The sequence below is a fragment of the Durio zibethinus genome, chromosome 9 (genome assembly GCF_047325235.1).
Source record: "Durio zibethinus cultivar Kanyao isolate XHJ-2024 chromosome 9, ASM4732523v1, whole genome shotgun sequence".
Lineage (NCBI taxonomy): Eukaryota > Viridiplantae > Streptophyta > Magnoliopsida > Malvales > Malvaceae > Durio > Durio zibethinus.
Window position 1 is genome coordinate 2,393,755 of NC_143170.1, and position 19,938 is coordinate 2,413,692.

The window sequence follows — 19,938 nt, forward strand, 5'->3', positions numbered from 1 at the left end:
CAAAGAAAAAGAAAATGGGTCCAGCATGGGACACAAATTATGACAGAAAATGAGACTGCAGCACAGACAGACAAAGAAAGCGATTGGGAGTGTTTGGGTCCTATCTTTTGAATGTCTTTTTGACATGAATGCTTACTTTTGTTTTTCATTTTTGGCATAAAATAAATGAAAGTAATGCGTTTTTTTCACGCCCAACTAAAAAATGAGACGTAAAAACAATGGGGGAAACTTGAAAAGATCGGATTGGATGAGATATAGAGGCAAAGCATCTATAAAAGACAGAAGGGAAAGGTTTTTTGTGACGAAAACCTCAACTTTCCTTGCATACGCACACCAATCAAATCATCTTTTTAACTCTTTAACATTAGCCATTATATTATCAGTCTTGCCAGTAACCTTTGCTGTAATATTGCTGTAAATTTAAACTAGAAATTATTAAATATTTATTTGATGGAAACGTGAAGAAATGGTATGTTTGAAAAGATTACTAGTATTAATCAGTATGGCCAGCTGAAAGGACCATTAGCAAATAGAGTTTGATGGGTGGCGACCCACTCAACATTGCTTTGGCAAACATGATTGACGGCTAGGAGAACCAAAAGCTGGTTCATGTCTCATGAAAAGCATCTATGTTTGTCCAACCAAAATCCCTCGCTCCTAGGAGGCATGTTGATGACAAAAACACTTTCCCCACTAAAAATAAAAACTATATATATCCAAATCACTTTGCCCAGAACTTGATATATCTTTATCTAGGGCAGGTTCTACCACAATTAAAATGACTTTCGAGGTTGGGCTAGTGCCTAGCACGTGGATTATGAACGATCCTGTAACATTTCCTGTTGATAATGATGAACAATCTGTCATTGAAGGGCTTAGTACTTAATTGAAATTGGTTGTTTTTCTCTCTCAAATTTCATGCTCCGTCAGTATTATAATATCATGTTTGAAACCATAATCCTATTCGAATGTGATGTGAAATTTATATACTCAGAATTATGGAATTCAGTACAAGAAACTCAACTTATCCAAAATGTTTATATGTTTTCAAACAAAGATTGATACCTCAAGCATAAATGACGTGCTCGATGTCTCCAAGTTTTCGTATCGTAATTTGTAGAAGAATCGCCTTGTTTTCTCAAACACTTTCTTGATATCTGTGCGATTAAAAATACTTTTTGGATATAGTTTTGCTTAACACGTTCTTCAATCATGCCGCTTCATGTCTTGATGGTATAATCATCAATCCCACCACCACCTTGTTCAATGTTGGCAGTCGAGAATCCGTTTTCTACTGGATTTTCTATGCAAATTTGACTTCCCAAAAACAGGCTATAACTTTTGTGTTGAATAAAAAAAAATTGTCGAAACTTTGTATTCTAAAAGTCAAGATATATAAAAAAATGTACTGATAAAATATACACGTTTATTTGACTTGGATGGCGCAAGTATTTGTATTAAAGTGATTTTGATAAAACAATCGATCTTGGCATGCACATCCAGAACATCCTCATCAAGTCATCATTGTTAGTTGGAAAGGGAGAGGAAATTGTTTTCTTGAGTCAACTTGGATTGCTTGGTGCTTGGAGGTTGGAAACATTTTGGAGTCAACCCGATATAAAGAAACGAAGTATGGATAGAAGCAAGCAATAAACCATGGTTTATGGCCAATTATAGAACTCAAAAAGTCAATGGCAACCTAAATATTATGGCTCAGTTTCTTTGGTTTGGTGACTATGTTTTAATTTATACAAGTTACCCATTTCTTTACCTGGAGTTTTGGCTGGCATATTGGCATGGACCCAGAACCAAACCTTGGTTTCAGAATATGAAGATACCTTGCTTTCCCATGCAATCCCTTGTCTGTCATGTTTGAAAACAGGAGAACCGGGTGTGTTTTGCATTGGGATCGGAATTAAAACTTTGAGATTGGATCAAACAACCGGCAAAAAGGTGAAAAAGGAAGATATTGAATAGGGAAAAAGAACCCATTTGGCTTAATTAAAAGTGCATGCATGGATTAAAAAGAATGGATGGATAACAGTAGCTAGAATTTCTGCGGCAAATTGAATGATCGAAGAAACTCTACTAGCTACAACCAAAACCAGCTGGAATGGAGCTTTACATTCAGCCCCTTTTATTCAATCTACATTAATTTTATTCTTTTGATTGATTCTGAAAAGATTGTTTCTTCACAACAAAGAAAGGTAATAAAATATAATTTAAAATTTAACTCAATACATTCAGCCCCTTTTATTCAATCTACATTAATTTAACTCAATTAATACACATGAATTTAAAACTTGCTCAATTACTTATTCTAAGTTAAAAACTAATTAAACGCAAATTAAGAACCCTCTTAAGAACATCAACTTTTTTAACCTCCTTGGAACAATGACTTGAGTAATAATCAATGCAAGACAATAGGATAACCTTTTTCAATTCTTTTTTAATTCAATGATACCATGGACTACTAATACAACCTCATATCATCCGTACACGTGGCATGATTTTGATAAGAATCTCTCATGAAAAGGACCCCACGGCTAAAGGGACCAGTCCTGATCACTTCATCACAGACACGGAGTTCATAGACGTACTAATTTTTTAAATGGCTCACAGCTAGCCGTACAATTGGGTTGGGCCTGAAGACTGTCTAGGCCTTTAGATTAAAATAGAATTATGTTTAATTACTATTATTAGTAATTTCTACATTCAGAGATTAATATAATTAAAATTTTCCTTCATCAAATCCATCTACCATCTCTCTTACGTTTAGTTTTTATTGTAATATTCATAAATTATAGTTTAGTTATAGATTAAACCAGCTAGTAAACTTAGTAGAGTTAAAAAATTAATTGATAATTTATATATTTATATCATATAAAATATTAATAATTCATATATTTATATTACATTTTGTATGAAAATAACGTATCATAATTTATATCAACATAAAAATATAAATATTTTTTTATTTTGTTAAATTTATTTATTATTTTTGTTAAAATTTTAAATCACGTTATTAATGTATCTTTTATTCATATTATTTTTATATCGTATTAATTTATTGTGTTTGAGATCATCATATCTATTTAAAACCATAATTTATGTTTATTTATTTGTTTTAAAAAAATGAGCAAGGATATAAGCTATGATTAATCTTTGTCGCGGTCCATACTCAGCATGTTCTCATGAATTTAACATCATATTTTATCTCCATAAACTACATATAATATTCACATGAATTTTAATATTCAATCATTTATGCATTCACATAAAAAAGAAATAGATTAAACTAGACGCCTCCAATATGAAAATGAGTTAAATTAATCAAGAAAGGTGTTCAATAAAAAATGACCCATGTGACTTGATTAGTAGATGTCCAATAACTAATCAACAAAAAAAAAAAAAAAATGGAATGGCAAATTCAATGTACTAAAAGACAAGTATTTGTTTAAGAGACTTTGAACAAAATATAGTTAATCTTAGGTGTCTTCGTGTTTATTGTCTATTTTGTCTTCCAAGGTTGCAGCAAATGTCTTTTACCCTTTGTTTATAACAGGTCAGGTCAGCTAATCAAAGGTTGTTTTCTGTTTAGGTTTATGTCTTGCAAGCTCTCCCAGGGAAAGGTAGGGGAAGGAACCAAGTAGCTTTGTGGCGATAACTTGGTAAGGGTAAATGTACCAGGTTCCAATAAATTTGATAATTCGTATATTCGTATAATTTTTGTATTTTTTTTATTATATCATTATATATCATGTTTAAAATTATCATATCAAAGTTCCAGCTAAAGACATATCTACCTGTATTTCTTCATGGCACTGTAACAAACAGGCTACTACTTGGTAAGAGGTGATATGGAATGTTCACACCCATCTCTGCATTAACTGCCTATTTAATCAAATAGAGAATCTGACACAGCAAAAATGCTTTTAAGTAATGGAAAAAGATAACTTTCTATTAAATGAAGATTAGGATAAGATTTAAGCAAAAGGGTAGCTCTAATAATATTGATTCTGGAAATAATATTCAGAGCACTGAATCTAGGGATGCCATTATCTGATATTCCAAAGACTAATTCCCAATCTAAGCAGATTATAACTACCCATCAGTGAAGCAAATAATGGTTGACTTAAATTAACTAATTGAAAAGGGATCCTAAACAAGAGATTGGCAGTTCCATCAGAGCCTCAGAAAGAGAACAAATGAACAATCACTGACAACAAATATATTTGAAGATTAGATCACCCTAATTTATTTGACTTATGGTAGGAACTGCTGGAACTACTCCATTAGTAAGTGAGAAAACATGGTAAGGAAACTAAATGTAACACCTCATAATCATCGACAAGATACTGAAAGAACATTGGATAAGAAAATCGTGACTTACCCAACAAATGATTGGCAGTATGCTATAGTGAACCCCCTATGGAACACCTTTACTATTGAGCTCATCACAGGGTAGAACATAAAATCACACATAATTTGAAGGCAACACCACAACAATAAACACAAAAAGAAAACGGGTTTCAGGCCATATGGTTGGACAATATAACCTGTGATAAGACTAGGTAGAGTGAAGAAGTAAGGAGATGTAAATGATATGAACTCTATTATGACAGATTTTGCATGTAAAGCTAGATAGATTTCAAAGCATCACCCATCTTTAATCATTAACATAACAAATATTTCAGTATTTTTTTTTCTTGATAGGAGTGGAAATTTATGGGATGCCAAAGGGAAACTCCAACAGATATTTACCTGATCTATCTAAGAACATCTACTTAAACACCTAAAAACTTCAAAGAAGCAGCTTGTTGATGGTAAAACACAGGAGACATTCAAATGGATGTTGCTTTATCAAGGAATCACTATATCCCCCCAAGAAATCTTTCTATTCATAAATATTTAACACTAAGATGGAATGGTATATTCTCAGGGCAGTTAAAGGCCAAGGGCACCCCACCTTAGGCACATTTTCCTGATTCCTTGCTTGCTTTAGCACTTCTTTAATCTGATCACCCTTTCAACTAAATCTAAACATCATCAAGAAAAATCACTACTCTAACTATGCACAAGAAAATAGTTTTTTTAATCATTTGTTATCAATGAACCAGTTCTAAACTGGGCAATAGCTCCAGACGACACGCAAAGGCATAGACGTCTCATATTAAAATATGCATTATATGCAACATAGTAGAAAAGTAGGAATTTGGATTCAAACATCAAACTAACATACAATTTGAGAACTTATCAACAGCACCCCAGAAACATAAAACTAAATTCTGGTAATCTGTATTTGCAATTTTAGTTTGCATTTGTTGTCAAATATTCAACAAATCACCACCTTAACCAGAAGAAAATACAGCTTCTCACCAAAAAAAAAAAAAAAAACAACAGACATCAGACTACCATAGCAGAAATATCAATATGCCCCTAACAGACTTTTGACTTTTCCAGTCAGTTGTTTTCTTCTACGGGCAATTGCGTCTGTGCTAGAAAAACAAGCAGGGAAGACTGACAAGCAAGACAATTCACTAGTATTAAGTCATAAAAGCGGCAGATTTTAGTAATTATTGACTTAATTCATAATTCAGGATAGAGTTGATGGATTGCGAGTTGCTAAAGAAACCAACCTCCCCTGCCTGCCCGATGCTGCTCCTCAGCACCTCCAAGCTGAAGCTGAGACAAGATCCCTCTGTTGCCAGCAAAGCACAAGTGAAGCCTGGCGCTTCTCAACATGAAACCCACTCACTTTGGCCCTCTTTACCACACATTCTGCTTGAGTTTCAGTGAAGTTACTGAATGTTAAAGGGGTGAAACCAGCTGAGGAAAAAAGTGTCCTCCAAAGAGGCATTTTCTCAGGTGCATGCCAACGCCCCAACACAGTACTTTCAATTCTTGGCACAAGAAGGAACCTCTCAATCTTGTTCACAGCATCAGAAGTCACATTAACGGCATCAAGTGATTCTAATAGGTTTATATATAACTGAAACGCATGGATTATATGTTGTGGGAATGGCAGATCATTTCTATCACACCCTTGGTCTAAAGTCACCACAATTTTTGGCGAAAGCAGCTTCACAAAGCGCAGAAGGTTGGGCAAAGCAGAGGGCTGTTTGGAAGAAGACCAAATGGGAAAATTCACCGCAACTGCCTCAATTTCATTTGATCGAAACATTGGCAGAGAATACGGGGTTTGATCTAAAGAATCAAAATTAAGCACCTCTAGCTCAAAACTTAAACCAATTTCATTAGCAAATTGCATAAGATTTTCACGCATAAGCCCAAGCTCAACAAGATGATGCGTTGAAGGTGAAGCAAAGGCAGTAATTCTCAATGAAGGAGCTCCTCTGCTCCTCATGGGAAGCTCCTGCATAAAGGAAGCCCATTGAGCACCAAATCCAATATCAAAGTCCACAATGTGAATCCGATCAGCATCATCAAGAGCTTCAAGAAGGGCCTGGTTGCAGGTAAAATTAACGAATTGGATAAAGGGAGAGACTTCAGAGAAGACCTTATAAGCCCCCATTTTGAAGATAACATCGAAAGGGGTGGGGCTCCTTGGAGGCGGGGGAAAGACTGGGTTATTCATGAGAAGCAATTGCAAAGCCTCCTTGAAGTAGAAAGCAGCCCTTTGAAGGGGCTTACCTACTGGAGACAGCTGGTGATTGAGCCGCGCCAATATCCCTTGCGCGTGTGAAAAATTACCAGTTCCTACCAACTCTGCAGCCTTGTAAATAAGGTCGAACAATGTGGCTTGTTGTTGCTGGTATAACTGGTACTGATGTTGTTGCTGTTGTTGAGCCATCTCCTCTTCTGGACCCAACACTTTCTGTTTTGCCACCATCAGCGGCTTCTGTTGAGGAACAAACTGAACTCCCTGAGGAAACCCCATATGTTGTTGCTGCTGCTTTCTCATAAACAACTCATGTCCGGCATCAGAAAATGGGAGATTTGGGATCTGAGAAGAAAGTTCTAAGTTACCAGGATTGAGGCGCTTTGGTAAAGGCTGAAGAAGGTGCTGTTCTTGAGGTAATGGCAAGAAAAAGTTTGGATTTTGAGGATGTTGGGGCTGACCCATCAAAACCTGTGGATTCAAAATCTGAGGTTTCTCTTCTTGGCTTTCAAGATATTGATCTTGCTGCTGATGTTGATAAAGCACAGGCAAAGAAACAGGAAGACCAATACTGTTTCCGGGAGAAGTAAACATTGGATTTTGAATACTAGTATTCAACCCAACAGGAGCACCAAGAACCTTGTGATTGTTAACCGCATCAACTGAAGAACAACTTGGCATGACTGAACCAATCTTTCCATTCCCATTTTTGTTGGAATTTGGCACAAACCCAGAACCAGGAAAACCACCCAAATTAGGAGCAGCACTTGAAACTACATTTCCAGGACCAGAACTAACAAGGCAAGGAATTGGGTCAAACCCTGGACCCTGATCAATGACCCCCGACCCTGCATTGCCTTCAAAATCTAGACACTGATTAGGACCAGTACTCCCACACTGAAGCAGCTGTTTGAGACCAAAAGAATAGCCATCCACGTCACCAGCGATCCATCGCAGAAGCGAATGTTCTTGGCTTGGTAACACGGCTGATTCAGACAGCATAGTCTCCCAATCTTCCAATCCAAGATTGCATCTTTGAGCACCTCCAGGCCCTGGAACAAGGTCAAGTTCACTCGGGATCGGTTGAAGCTCCGTGGCCCATTCTTCTTTGTTGTTGTTTGGAAGTGGAATCTCAGGTGGTGCTATGGTTGCCGCCGGGGTGTTGGTGTTGTCGATGGAATTACCTCCGCCGCCTGCAGCGGCGGCTCCGCCGTTGAAAGAAGAAGAGAGAGTGGATGCTGATGTGGGCGGGCTTTGGCTTCTTCTCATATGAAGAACAGAAGTTGGTTCTTGCTCGCTGTTGTAGTAGAAGCTGTTCGCAAAGCTAAAGCTATTAGCTTCTTGCTGCTTTATCCACTTGTCCTGTTGACAAATCGAAGCAAAACCCGCGCGTTCTACCGCCCCTTCAGCCTGTAACTGAAAGTGCATTTGTATTGTATACAAACGAAAAGATAAAGACGCTGTTCTTCGCGAGGATCAGAGATAAGGGAAAGAAAAAAAAAAAAATTTTGCTACAAAGCAAGACAAAAAGAAATTATATATATGGTTTCCTTGAAGATTAATCAAACCCACTTCATCTTTCTTTGCATGCCATGAAATCAATCTCCCAACTTCAATAAAAAAAGACCCATTTCATCAAAATAGCTCCTTTTGCTGTCCTTCACCCAGTTCTTTCTCTTCCTCTTAAGCTCCATCCTTTTATTTCCCCTACTCAATCTTAGAACAACTCCATTTTTTTAATTCCATCTCTCTTTTTTTTTTTTACAATTTTTTTTCTTTCATCCCTCTCTCTGGGTGGAGTTTATGGCCTTATTGTTGATGTTGCCGTTTCTTGTTGTTTGCTGCTAACTATGTAGTTTCACTTGTTATTCTTTTTTTTTTTACTTTTTTCCGTTTTTGTTGTTGTTCTCCTTCTACCCTTGTGTCGTAGCAGCACTCTGTACCCTTCTTTGTTCTGCCATGAATGCGTTCATCATTTAAAAAGAACGAGGCAGTGAGCTTCGCACCCCACAAATACTCTTCAGATCTTAATTTTATTATAAAAATATTCTTAAATGAAATTATTTCACTACCCTTTTAACAAATTACCTTTCAGTTTTTTTATTCCTATTTCTATTTCTCTTCATTTATTTATATTTTGAAAATCTTTAAAAAATTTTAGATTTATATTTTCTAAAATCTTTAAAATTTTTAATTTTGTATTTATGATTTAAATGCTTTAGCAATTTATAATTTCTAAAATTTTATTAGCATTTTTTAGAAGCTTCAAGATTTTATATTTTCAATAATTTTTAAAAATTTAAAAATTTGTAATCATATATTCATTCACAAACTTTCATAAATGTAAATTTTAAAAATTTATGAAAATATAAAATTGGAACCAATTATTTCACGTACAAGATTTTATTAAAATTTTGCAAAATCAAAAATAATTTAATTAAAATTAAATAAAATCAAAAACAAAAATAAAAATAAAAAATTTAATGATTTAATTAACTCCGAAACTTAATAACATTAAATTGAATTTTAAAGTTTATGATTTGAGATATTAGAGTGAGGAAATGGTATGAGAGGCAGGAAAATAGTGTGAGAGAAGTGTGAGGGTATTTAAGGTAAATGAAATTTAAGATTATACAAGTGTGTTGAGTAAAAATTAATTTTTAACTTTTAAATTCGGAATGTTAATGGGATATAATGAAAATTTTTTGGGTGCAAATACAGGCTCCCAAAAAGTAATAAAGTGCTCATCCTCTTCCCCATCTCTCTCTCTCTCTAGCCCGTATATATATATATATATATATATATATATATATATAGATATCCATCTGGTGTCCCTATCGTGGTAATATTGAATTGTCTTTCCCTTATTTTAGGAGGTATATGGTCCTTAAAAAAAATAATAATAATACTAGTGCTACTCCTACCCTAAAAAAAAAGGGTAAGTGGTAACTGCAAGCCCCATCTGAGTGCTCCATTTTCCTCACCTTCCGGGCATTTTCTCCCCGTATTTACATTACAGCCCCTCCATGTCTCAACTTCTTTGTTTTTGGGCAAATTAACAAATACATTAGGGTCTAATTATTCACTCTTCTTGAATTTAAAATTTAATTTAATTGATTTATATAATTATTTTTAAAATATAATATTAAATTATTTTTAATTTTAATATTTATAATTTCTTTTTTATTCTTAAATTAGGACATGTTTTATAAAAAAAAAATTCACTTTGCTTTCATTTATAGCCATTGTGACTAAATTGTTTTTTTTTTTTATCAAGAACATTTTGTTTCATTAATGACTTAACATTTTTAGAAAAAAAAAAGAGCTAAATTTATTTACTGGTAGTACTAATAATAAAAATGATTTAAAATATAGAAGTTATTAACAAATATTTTATAGATATTTTATAAATTATTATATTAAATAATATTTTTAATATTTTGAAATTTATAAAATAAACTATCAACTACTTCATTTAATATAAAAATATTTTTATAAATAACAATTTAATTAACTTAAAAGTGGTTTAAAATTATTTATTAGTAAAATGTTTTTAAAAAATGCCATGAAATTAAAAGAAATGAAACCTCCTGCTAGCATCAGTCTATAATATGGACTTTTCAGGCTGCAACGTGGCAGTAAATGCAGGGCGCCCAAATCAATGAAAGATTTACACTTATTTTTTTCACTTAGACAGACTAGGAGCCTGCTGTAGTAAAAGTGAAAAAGCCAAAAAGTTAATGTTCCGAGTGCCCCTGAATTGCCCACATGTTTTATCTTTATTACCTATCAAGGGGGTCATTTTGCGCTACTATTTTTTTTTTTTTCTTTCTTTGGGTCATCTGCTGATTTACTATCTATGCAGCTAATTTTGTGGAGAAGGGGAAAGAAGAAGATGTGGACTTGACACTTTGAAAGAGAAGGTGTTCACTTGGCGTACATCCTTACTTTTTTTTCTTTTTTTTTTTAGTTTATTTCTATTTTAAAAATTTTTATTAAATACATTTTGTAAAAAAGTCATAAGTGTTTTGTAAAATTTTGTAAAATTTTTTATTCTATTGATTTTAATTTGCAATAGACCAATATAGATGCATTTTCTAAAAAAATTATATAAATGCATTTTCTAAAAAAACTGAAACATGCAGTTTTTTTTTTTTTTAAATGAGATCAAATTGGAGAAGAACTTAAAGTGTTTTGTCCCTTTTTTTATTTTTTTCATTTTCTTTGTCTTTTAAAGATTTCACTTTTTTAATTTTATTATTTTATTAGATAAATTTTATAATAAAAATATCAATTGAAATAAAAATGATCAAATAATTTATATTCAATAAGTTTTCAAATCGTTATAATTTAATTAGTGCATTTTTTTTAAATTAAGATAATTTAGATTGAATTTTTTTTAATCAAACTCAGGTAAAAGCAAGATTTTAAGTATTATGTCTCGATTTTGATATATATATTTTATTTTTATTTAATTTTATTAAAAATTTTATTTAATATCTTAATTTAATAAATTTATGTACCATTCCATTTGATTTTTTTTATTTTTTTTTGTTTTTTAAAATTTTATTTATTAGATAAATTTTGTAAAAAAAATAATGAATTTAGAAATGACAAAAAAACCTATATCAGATGAGTTTCAATTCACTATGATCTAATTAATGCAGTTTTTTATTAACAATGGGAATAAGTTTTATTTGTTTGAATAATTTAAATCAAGTTGAGATTGGATTTGGAGTGTTGTATCTAACACTCTTTGGGATATATAAAAATATATATTTAATTTATTTTTATATATGTGTATATATATTAATAAAAATATTATTTAATATCTTAATTTAATAAAAAACTACATTTATATATAATTAAATTATAATTTATATTGAAAAATAAAAATATTTATGTTTGTCTGGTGAAAAAAAAATTTTGTCCCATAGCAAAATGCGCGTCTAATTAAAAAAAAAACATTTTTCACAAAAAAAAAAAGTTAATAATAAATTCTTCTTCACTCATCGAACTCGGCTTCATATATTACATATAATAATGAAAAAAAAGTAATATTTAACATCAAATCCTTTATAAACTGAGGTTATATTATGATAATAGAAAAAATTATAAATTTAAATATTTGAATTTTTAATATACTAAATGCCATAGTTTTTAAAATTATTACATAAATTAATTAAATTAAAAATCGGACAAAGTGTATTCTTGCTAAATTCACATTTATTACAAAACCAAGAGGATATCTTCTTCCACGTGCTTTGAAATTTCACATTAATATTCATACTATTTTAATGATTAGTGTAGAAATGGATAGCACGTAACAGGAATGAAGAGTTGAAATTATTGTGATAATTTTTAATGGTTAGTGTCTCGTATATGATTATATTTAGCATTGTCTCGTTTTTTTTTTTTTTTTTTTTAAAAGCAACAAGACAAAGACAAATCACGTATTTTTAGCTGAACTCATGTGCTTTTATCTTAGGATGTAAGCTGAAAGGGAGTGAATTTCCTTCTGTCATTTTCATATACTAATATTTTCCTTTGTTTATGTATTTTTCTTATATTTACTTTATACAGTAAAATCATTTAACCCCGTTCTTGTTATCTTTTAATTCAAATTTTTTTATGAAATTATAAGTATATAAAAAATATTAAATAATTAATTAAAATATAATTAAATAAATTAATATAGAATTAAATTAAATCCACACTAATTAAATCCAAAACCTTGAAATTTTAAGACTTTTTTTAACCAAAATATCAGTGCTAATTCAAGTGTTATAGAAGCTAAAATATCACCAACTTCATTTTTGCAACTCCGAAAAGAATGCTTGCGGCCGACCCTCACCGCGATTTCGAAACACGCTCCAATCATTTTCATTTTTCAGGATTACGGCCCCACTTTGAGGAGGATTGGCTGACCGTGGCCTAACAGCGCGTTGGTCTTTGCAGGTCATTGCCTCAAGTCTTATTTGTGCGAATGGCGGCGAGGTGAGGGACAGAGAGGCATTGTGGTTTCCGTTGTTTGATTGATTTACAGGTAGCTCTGTTTGCGGTTTTTTTTTACCAGACTCCGGCTGGAAAGCCCGGTTAGTAAAAAACAGCGAAGGAGAGCTGCTTCTTTGCTGGGAAAAAAGTGTAAGCTTTTTATTATTTTATGTCGGGTTAATATCTGATTTGATTTTTGAATTATGTTATTTTTACAGATTTGGTAGATATAAATAAATTATAATTAGATGTTTGAATTTTATTTTTTTAAGTATTTTATATTATTAATTAACATAATTGATTAAAAATTAATTGATATAAAATATTAATTATTAAAAAAATGATACATTTCATGATATTATTGATTGTTTTATCACATCAACTTATTATTAATAAAATTAATGTGAAATTTTATCATAAAAGCATATTGTAAAGAGTTTTTTCATTTAGGTTGAAAAATTAAAATTTTAAATTAAAAGATCCAAATTTTTTGTTTAATATTATATTTAAATAAAAATAATTTTTGTATTGAAAATTTATTTTTAACACTAATATTTAATATTTTGATTTTGCTTTAGCATATACAAATAGTTGATTTTTTCTAAAAGTTACCTATATGACGGAAACATCCCTACGATCAATAGATAATATCAGAGTTTGCCACGAAAGTTTTGCGAGCTGCAGCTGTTGTTGGTAGTTAGTACAATAAGCCTTTGAATGCGACAGAGGTTGGAGTTAAAGCTAAAAAGATTATCATTTTGTCTGAACATTGTTCCCCGTTTTATCACGATATCTTGCTCCATCTCAAGTTTAGCTCTCGATATGAAAATTAATCTTGATATTATTAATTATTATTCATCGGTTGAATTTTGAAAGAAAGGTGGTAACTTTTTTTTGGCATTTGAGATTACGTGCTGATATTAAAATTAAAAGTTGATGAAAGATGATAAAGTTAATTATTTCATAATGAAATTTTTTATTTTGTACTTAAAGATTTTATATCTCATTAAATTTTTAATTGATGTACAAAGAATTTTAAATGAAATTTATTTTTTAATTATGAATTTAAATATTGAGAGTTGAGACTTTTGATGATGAAAATATATACTTTTAGTTAAAGAATTTATTATTTTTGTTTCTTTTTTTTAAATGTCTGAAAATTATGTTTATTTTTTTAACATTTAAAACTCTTTTTTTATATTTTAAAATTAATTTTTATGATTTTTCCTACATTAAAAATTACGAAATTTTTATAAAAAAATTTAAAACTTATTATTAAATATATTAAAATAAAAAAAATAAACTCCCAATAATTAATTAATAAAAAATATTTTGGAACAAAAAAAATTACTTTACAAAATGTACACCTTAAAGTTCGGCAAACATTTATCACGTTTTAAAAAGTTTAGTGATTACCATTTCTGGTTTTATATTGATGATAATACAAAATTTTAATCTATGTTTTTAATTTAATCAAGTTGATTGAACGTTGATGAAGAAATAATTTGACTTTTTGGTCAGTCGTTTATCAAAAAAATTCAAAATTTATAATTACAAATAACAGAATCTAATGATTAACCGCATGTATTGTCTAAATTATTATATTCTTTTTTACTTTTAAAAAGGATGAATTATCATAATTTGAAAGGCAAATAATTTGCTTGAAAGCCTACTTTTATTGGTCAAAAATTAATATTTACCTAATCATACCCAAACCTGTTTCTCAATAGGAATCACCATTAACTGGGATTTTGGGGTCAAATTATCATCACATAAATCTTTGATGATTGTCGAAATTGGATCATTAGAAACTTAAAAAAAAAAAAAAAATACTTTTCAATTCATTACTTTTCACCTTTTAAAGATTAACCACATTTATCTTTACAGTCGAGATGGAATTTACTGGGTTCCACAAATCCGATAATCACCCACTAATCACATCTTTAATTAAAATCATTATCTTTCGTGTGCTTTAATAATCTCTTTTTAGTAAGTTAATTTGTTTAATTAGTTGTGATTAGATTGATATGTAACATCCCAACTACATAAACAGTATGTTTTATTAGCATCATTGTTCAAATCATAATTCCATCATTGTTCCAATGTTACAATAATTAATTAGGCTAATGTGAGATTTCATCAATTGTCTCGAATGAATTACTTGTTTTCATTTATCCGATCAAAATGAAAGCAACATTTATTGAAAAGTGGGTTTTGATGTAGGAAAAAGCAAATAATTGAAAATCTTGCTCAACTACTTAAGTAGATATATAGCTACGTTACCACATTTTTCTTTTGTTTGCTATCACTTCTTTTTCTTTTCACTTAATTTGCTCTAATCTACATAGTTTTAAAAGTCTTTTTCCACTACTTATGCACTGAAAATGAAAGTTTAGTGTACATACTTAAGTAGTATTAAAGTGCCCATTGGTCTGTGAAATATGCTGGGCAAAGGAAAAGTGAAAAAAAGAAATGCAAAAAATGGATCATAATTGCTTTTCTTCTTATATTAAAGATATAAGCATAAAAAATTAAACTAAAATTAAATAATTATTTAAAATTTTATTACAATCAATTGAATTTTCAAACATTTTATTTTATCAAATTGAATCCTTAATTAAACAAAAAATGATTAAGTGTGTCATAATAAAGGGGCTCAAGTAATTAATTTTCATTGAATTGAAGATTCAATTAGATAAAAATGAATGTTGGAGGGATTAGAACAATAACATCTTAGTCATGCATCTCATACTTTAGGGTCGGCAACATAAAAAATCAAATAAAAAAACTCAAGTTGTAGTTTAAATTTTTTTATGTTATTCATTTTTATCAATAATAATTTTTTTATCTAATTTTTTTAATCATCATATTATTTTTTATTATTTGTATCCATATTTTTTGTAATTTACCTTTAGATATTTTGATTTTTTTTAGATTTAAAAATTCAATTTTTCTAACCCATATACAATTAGGCTTACATTTCACATATCTAAATTATGGCAAATGATTTTTTTTATTATTTTCTCTTCAATTTGGATTATTTTTAATTTATTTTGAATCTTTTTATTTTTTATTTGTATGATAATTAAATGATAAGGATTTAGATAATAATTTAACTTTAGTTTCAAATGTTTTTGTATTTAAGCCCATATTAAACTAATGGATTAGGTTGCAGCATTACAGGGCCCACATCTTATCAAACACCTAAATTTTCAAAGTCAAGCCAATCTGGTTATCTAAATTCTGCTTTGCCAGCTATAAAAATGCCTATTTCTTCAAAACCTTTATATTTTTCAGCCTTCTAAAAAAAAAAAAATCAGCATAAAATTCATAATACTAAAACAAATTAACCCACTTTGACTGGTCCTGTCTCAAATGGATCTCTGTGTCTTTTCCCTGTACCATTGTCTCCAAGAGGAAGAAGAAAACAAAAATAATAACCCTTCAATGGCAGTGTTGGAAGCATAGCCCTAAAAGAGGTGTCCCCCTTGTCTATATAATACTCTTTTAAAAGGGTAAATTGTATGGAGGGGACATGCCTCTTTGAATTTGTTTAGGAAAAACATGATGTCAGTGGGAATGAGGTTTTATTTTATCCCTAGTTCCTTGTGATCCTAAACGAAAACCTCTCCTTCCATTTTATGGAGGGGAAAGTGACACACAACTTTACTCCTCTTTGCTCCCACTACTCAATTTTCTTCTCTTTGTATTTCTGTTGGTTTTTTCTCATTGTTTTTAGGGTAGTGGTCAAGACAAGGTTGCCAATCTCTTTACCCTGATTAAGGCCAGAAATTGCAGGCTCCAATTCCACATTTTGCCCCATTTTCCATTTTTATATAATAAGATCTTTAAAGTTGAGTAGTGCTAGAAGATTTTAACTTTCTTTCCAATTAGGATTATTTATTAAAGAAAGAAAAAGAAACACAGCAAAAATTTGGGAAATGAGGAACAAGGAGCCGCAATTTGCTAGGCCAGCTTATCTTGCTTTATTTGCTGGCTTTAGAAAAGCAACCAGAAACATCAACTTACAAGGAAAAATGCATGATGAAAAATGAAACAAACAAAAAGATCATGAAAATGCTCATAGCAAAGATTGCGTATTTCTTCTGCTTGGCTGGTGGGGTTGATTAAACATTGATTATAATGAGGACAAATTGATTTGGTAGATAAATTTCAAACAATACAAAAAAAAAAAGTCATAAAAACATGGAGATTGCTGTTCAAAACTCAAAGCATAAGTGCCTCCATGCACACACACACACGCAAACGAAATTCTTGTTGAAGTTATGAATCTACTAAAAGGACTAAAAATAATTCTAGCTTATAAAAAGACTTGAACCCTAGCTAAATAATCTAAGGCTGTTTTCCTTGGAGCCTGGGTCTCAGTTTTACAAATAAAAGATTCAATCATCAGAAGGATAGGATCATAACGAAGCAGCTTTTGCTTGATTTTAGATTTGGGGTATGGAGTTTTCACATCATATATAAAATGAATAAAAAACATAGATCAGTTAACTTTCAAGATCTTTTCAATATAATATATGTTTTATTTTCGATTTTTCATTGGAATGCTTAAATCAGTTTACTGATCTTTAATGACCTTTCAAACTGTAAAGCTGTGGACTTTTTGTTTGTAGTAATTATTTCATGCAACTTTGGTCAGCTTTTAACCATTATGATAATGATATATCATACTGACTTTAGCCTAAAAAATCATAGCTTCCTCAATCTTCTTCTACCCAAATAGAGCTCCCGTTCAACCCACCATTTAATTTGTTTATGCATTATGTTTGCTTGAGGAAGGATAAACAAATCCCAAACACTTCAATCCTGCCTAGGGTTTGCATGAAAAATAATACTTAGTTAAGTTTTATTAGAACATTTTTGGTGTTTTCTTAGAACAAAAGTAATAGAATTAATTATTTTTCATTCAAAACAGGTCTTTATTGCTAATTTAAATTACTATTATTATAAATTCAAGTTTAACTTAGATTATGCAATACCTTTAAAATATAATATCCCATTAATATTTAAATTTTAATTCGTATAATTTTTTTAATTTTAAAATTATAATAATTTTTGTATTAAAAACTTACTACTATTACAATACAATAAATAAAGTTAAATAAAAATAACTACATTTTGGGTCATCGTTACGACAAAAAAACTTATTAATTAACCAATTATTGCATGTGACTAAAAAGTGTTTGATGGCTTTAGTAGATAATAGGGCATGATGAGATGGGTGTGTGTCGTGGGGTGGCCACAAGAAAAAAAGCATGAAAATACAAGTGATTAAGATCAGCACCAGACATTCAGGTTAATAAACTCTTAAAATAAAAGTGCTAACCAGAGGAAGAGACAAGCTTTGCTTTTGGCTGGGATTTTTGCTTGTTGGTTGAATCTAAACTTTTGCCTTTGCCCATTTTATTTCTTCCCCTTTGCAAAATGGTGTGGCTCAGCATACTATCTGTTCCCTCCAAAATTAAGATTAACCTTTTCTTGTTGTATGCGTCTCTAACAACAAAAAGGGTTATGAATTCCACAGGTCTTAAATAGAGTTGAGTTGGAAAGATTTCTTATCAGTTTCTTTGTGTTTTTATTTTCTTCTTGTTTGGAAACTTGGGAAAATTGCAATGGTAGACAATACACATGGGGATCAACTATCAAAGATGGATAAGACCTTAACACATGGCATGCAATCACTTTACATAGATCTTTTTCTAGCAATTTGCAGTGAGTAAGAAGATTTGGACATTTTTAATTGACGATCAAAAAGAAAGATATGTCAAGGCCCTAGGAGTTCTCCAGTCTCCACTGATGATATATCTCACGACTTTAAACATGTAACATGATACGATAACATAATAAAATAATAATAAAATAATAAATACAAAAATAATAAAAATTATAAATAAATTTAAAAAAAAAAAAATTATATTTTCATATTAAAAAAAATTTGATACATAATTTTTATAAAAGTATAATATAAATATATTAATTTTTAATATTTTATACTATATAAATATATGAATTATTAAATTTAACCGAGGTACATCGTACAAAGAACTCAAATTAGGTGGATTTGGGCCGGTTAGTTTGAGAACAAAATTAATTCAGGGTGGCTTTTTCTTATTAGGCTTAAAGGGCCTAAAAGAAAGAGCACCTCGAAGAAAGAGCCTGGGTTTATTTATGCTTGGGCTAAAGTGTGGCAATCTGATCTACCTCTACGGGGAAGAAGAATCAAGATATCTTTGAAAATGTCTTTATCGACCCTTGTGGCTAAAGATCAAAGTGTTCGGACGTGAGAAAGCCTTGATCAATGAGCCTACATCCGAAATTTATTATCAGCGAGCATGAGAGTATGGACGGGGACAAGTGTCTGGCCTACAAATTTAATTAGTTGGGGTTGGAAATAGATGGAGACAAGACAACTAGCTTAGGATACCTAACTGCCTTGTTGTTTCCCTTCTCTTCACTACTATCAGCTTCGGATTTGCTTTGTTGATTCATGAACTTGTACTTTTGAGGTTCACCGCATGCCTTCAAACCCATGTGAATGTGAATCACAGAATTGTGATCCATTAAAACTTTGGTCGGGAGGTGCGCATTGTCTAAATCTCTACAAAGTACTAGACCTTTGGCACCATTTCCTTTAAGATTTTCCAAGTTACCCAAAGAATAAGAGAGGAATGGTTGGAAAATAAGATGAAGATAGACCACGATCACCACTGCTTAACAATGATTAATAATCCTTTTTTTCCCCCTTCTTTAGGTAAATTAAGGACAATTTAATTTTCTTATTTTTATATTTTTTATATAAAAGATATCTAAGTTTAACAATAAAAGAAAGAATTATAAATCTTGAATTTTATATTTATTAAATATTTTTTTTACACAAAAAAAAAACCAAAGCCTACAAGAAAATTTATAAATTTTAAGAATCAAATCTAAGTTTTACAAAAGTTTATTTTTTAAAAAAGTGAATAAATTATTTAAGTTAAGCTCAAATTTAAAATTTATTAAATATTAATTTATAAAAATAAAATATAAATTAACTAAATTAAATTCAGCATATTATGCGTTTCTAACCAATCAAACTATAAATGGGGTTTTAAAAACAAAAGGATAATGGGGTCTAGGCCGAGCCGACCGGGTGTAGGGTCCAACTAGAAAAGCTGATTCAGCAAGAGATCCGGGCATATTCTTATGATTTATCCATCCACTGTGAACATCCCTACGACCCAACTCATTGTCCACGTCCCATGATCATCATACTACTAGCCGTCCGTTGCACATACATATCCGCCATTATCTAAAAA

General features: G+C 30.6%; 1 protein-coding gene across 1 annotated transcript; it reads right to left on the reverse strand.

The window, feature by feature from the left end:
- Positions 1-5,200: 5,200 nt before the first annotated feature.
- LOC111315291 (scarecrow-like protein 22) lies at positions 5,201-8,652 on the reverse strand. Its single transcript, XM_022916910.2, has one exon. It carries the CDS (start codon positions 8,048-8,050, stop codon positions 5,666-5,668), a length of 2,385 nt encoding a protein of 794 aa, XP_022772645.2. The 5' UTR covers positions 8,051-8,652; the 3' UTR covers positions 5,201-5,665.
- Between the last annotated feature and the right edge of the window lie 11,286 nt (positions 8,653-19,938).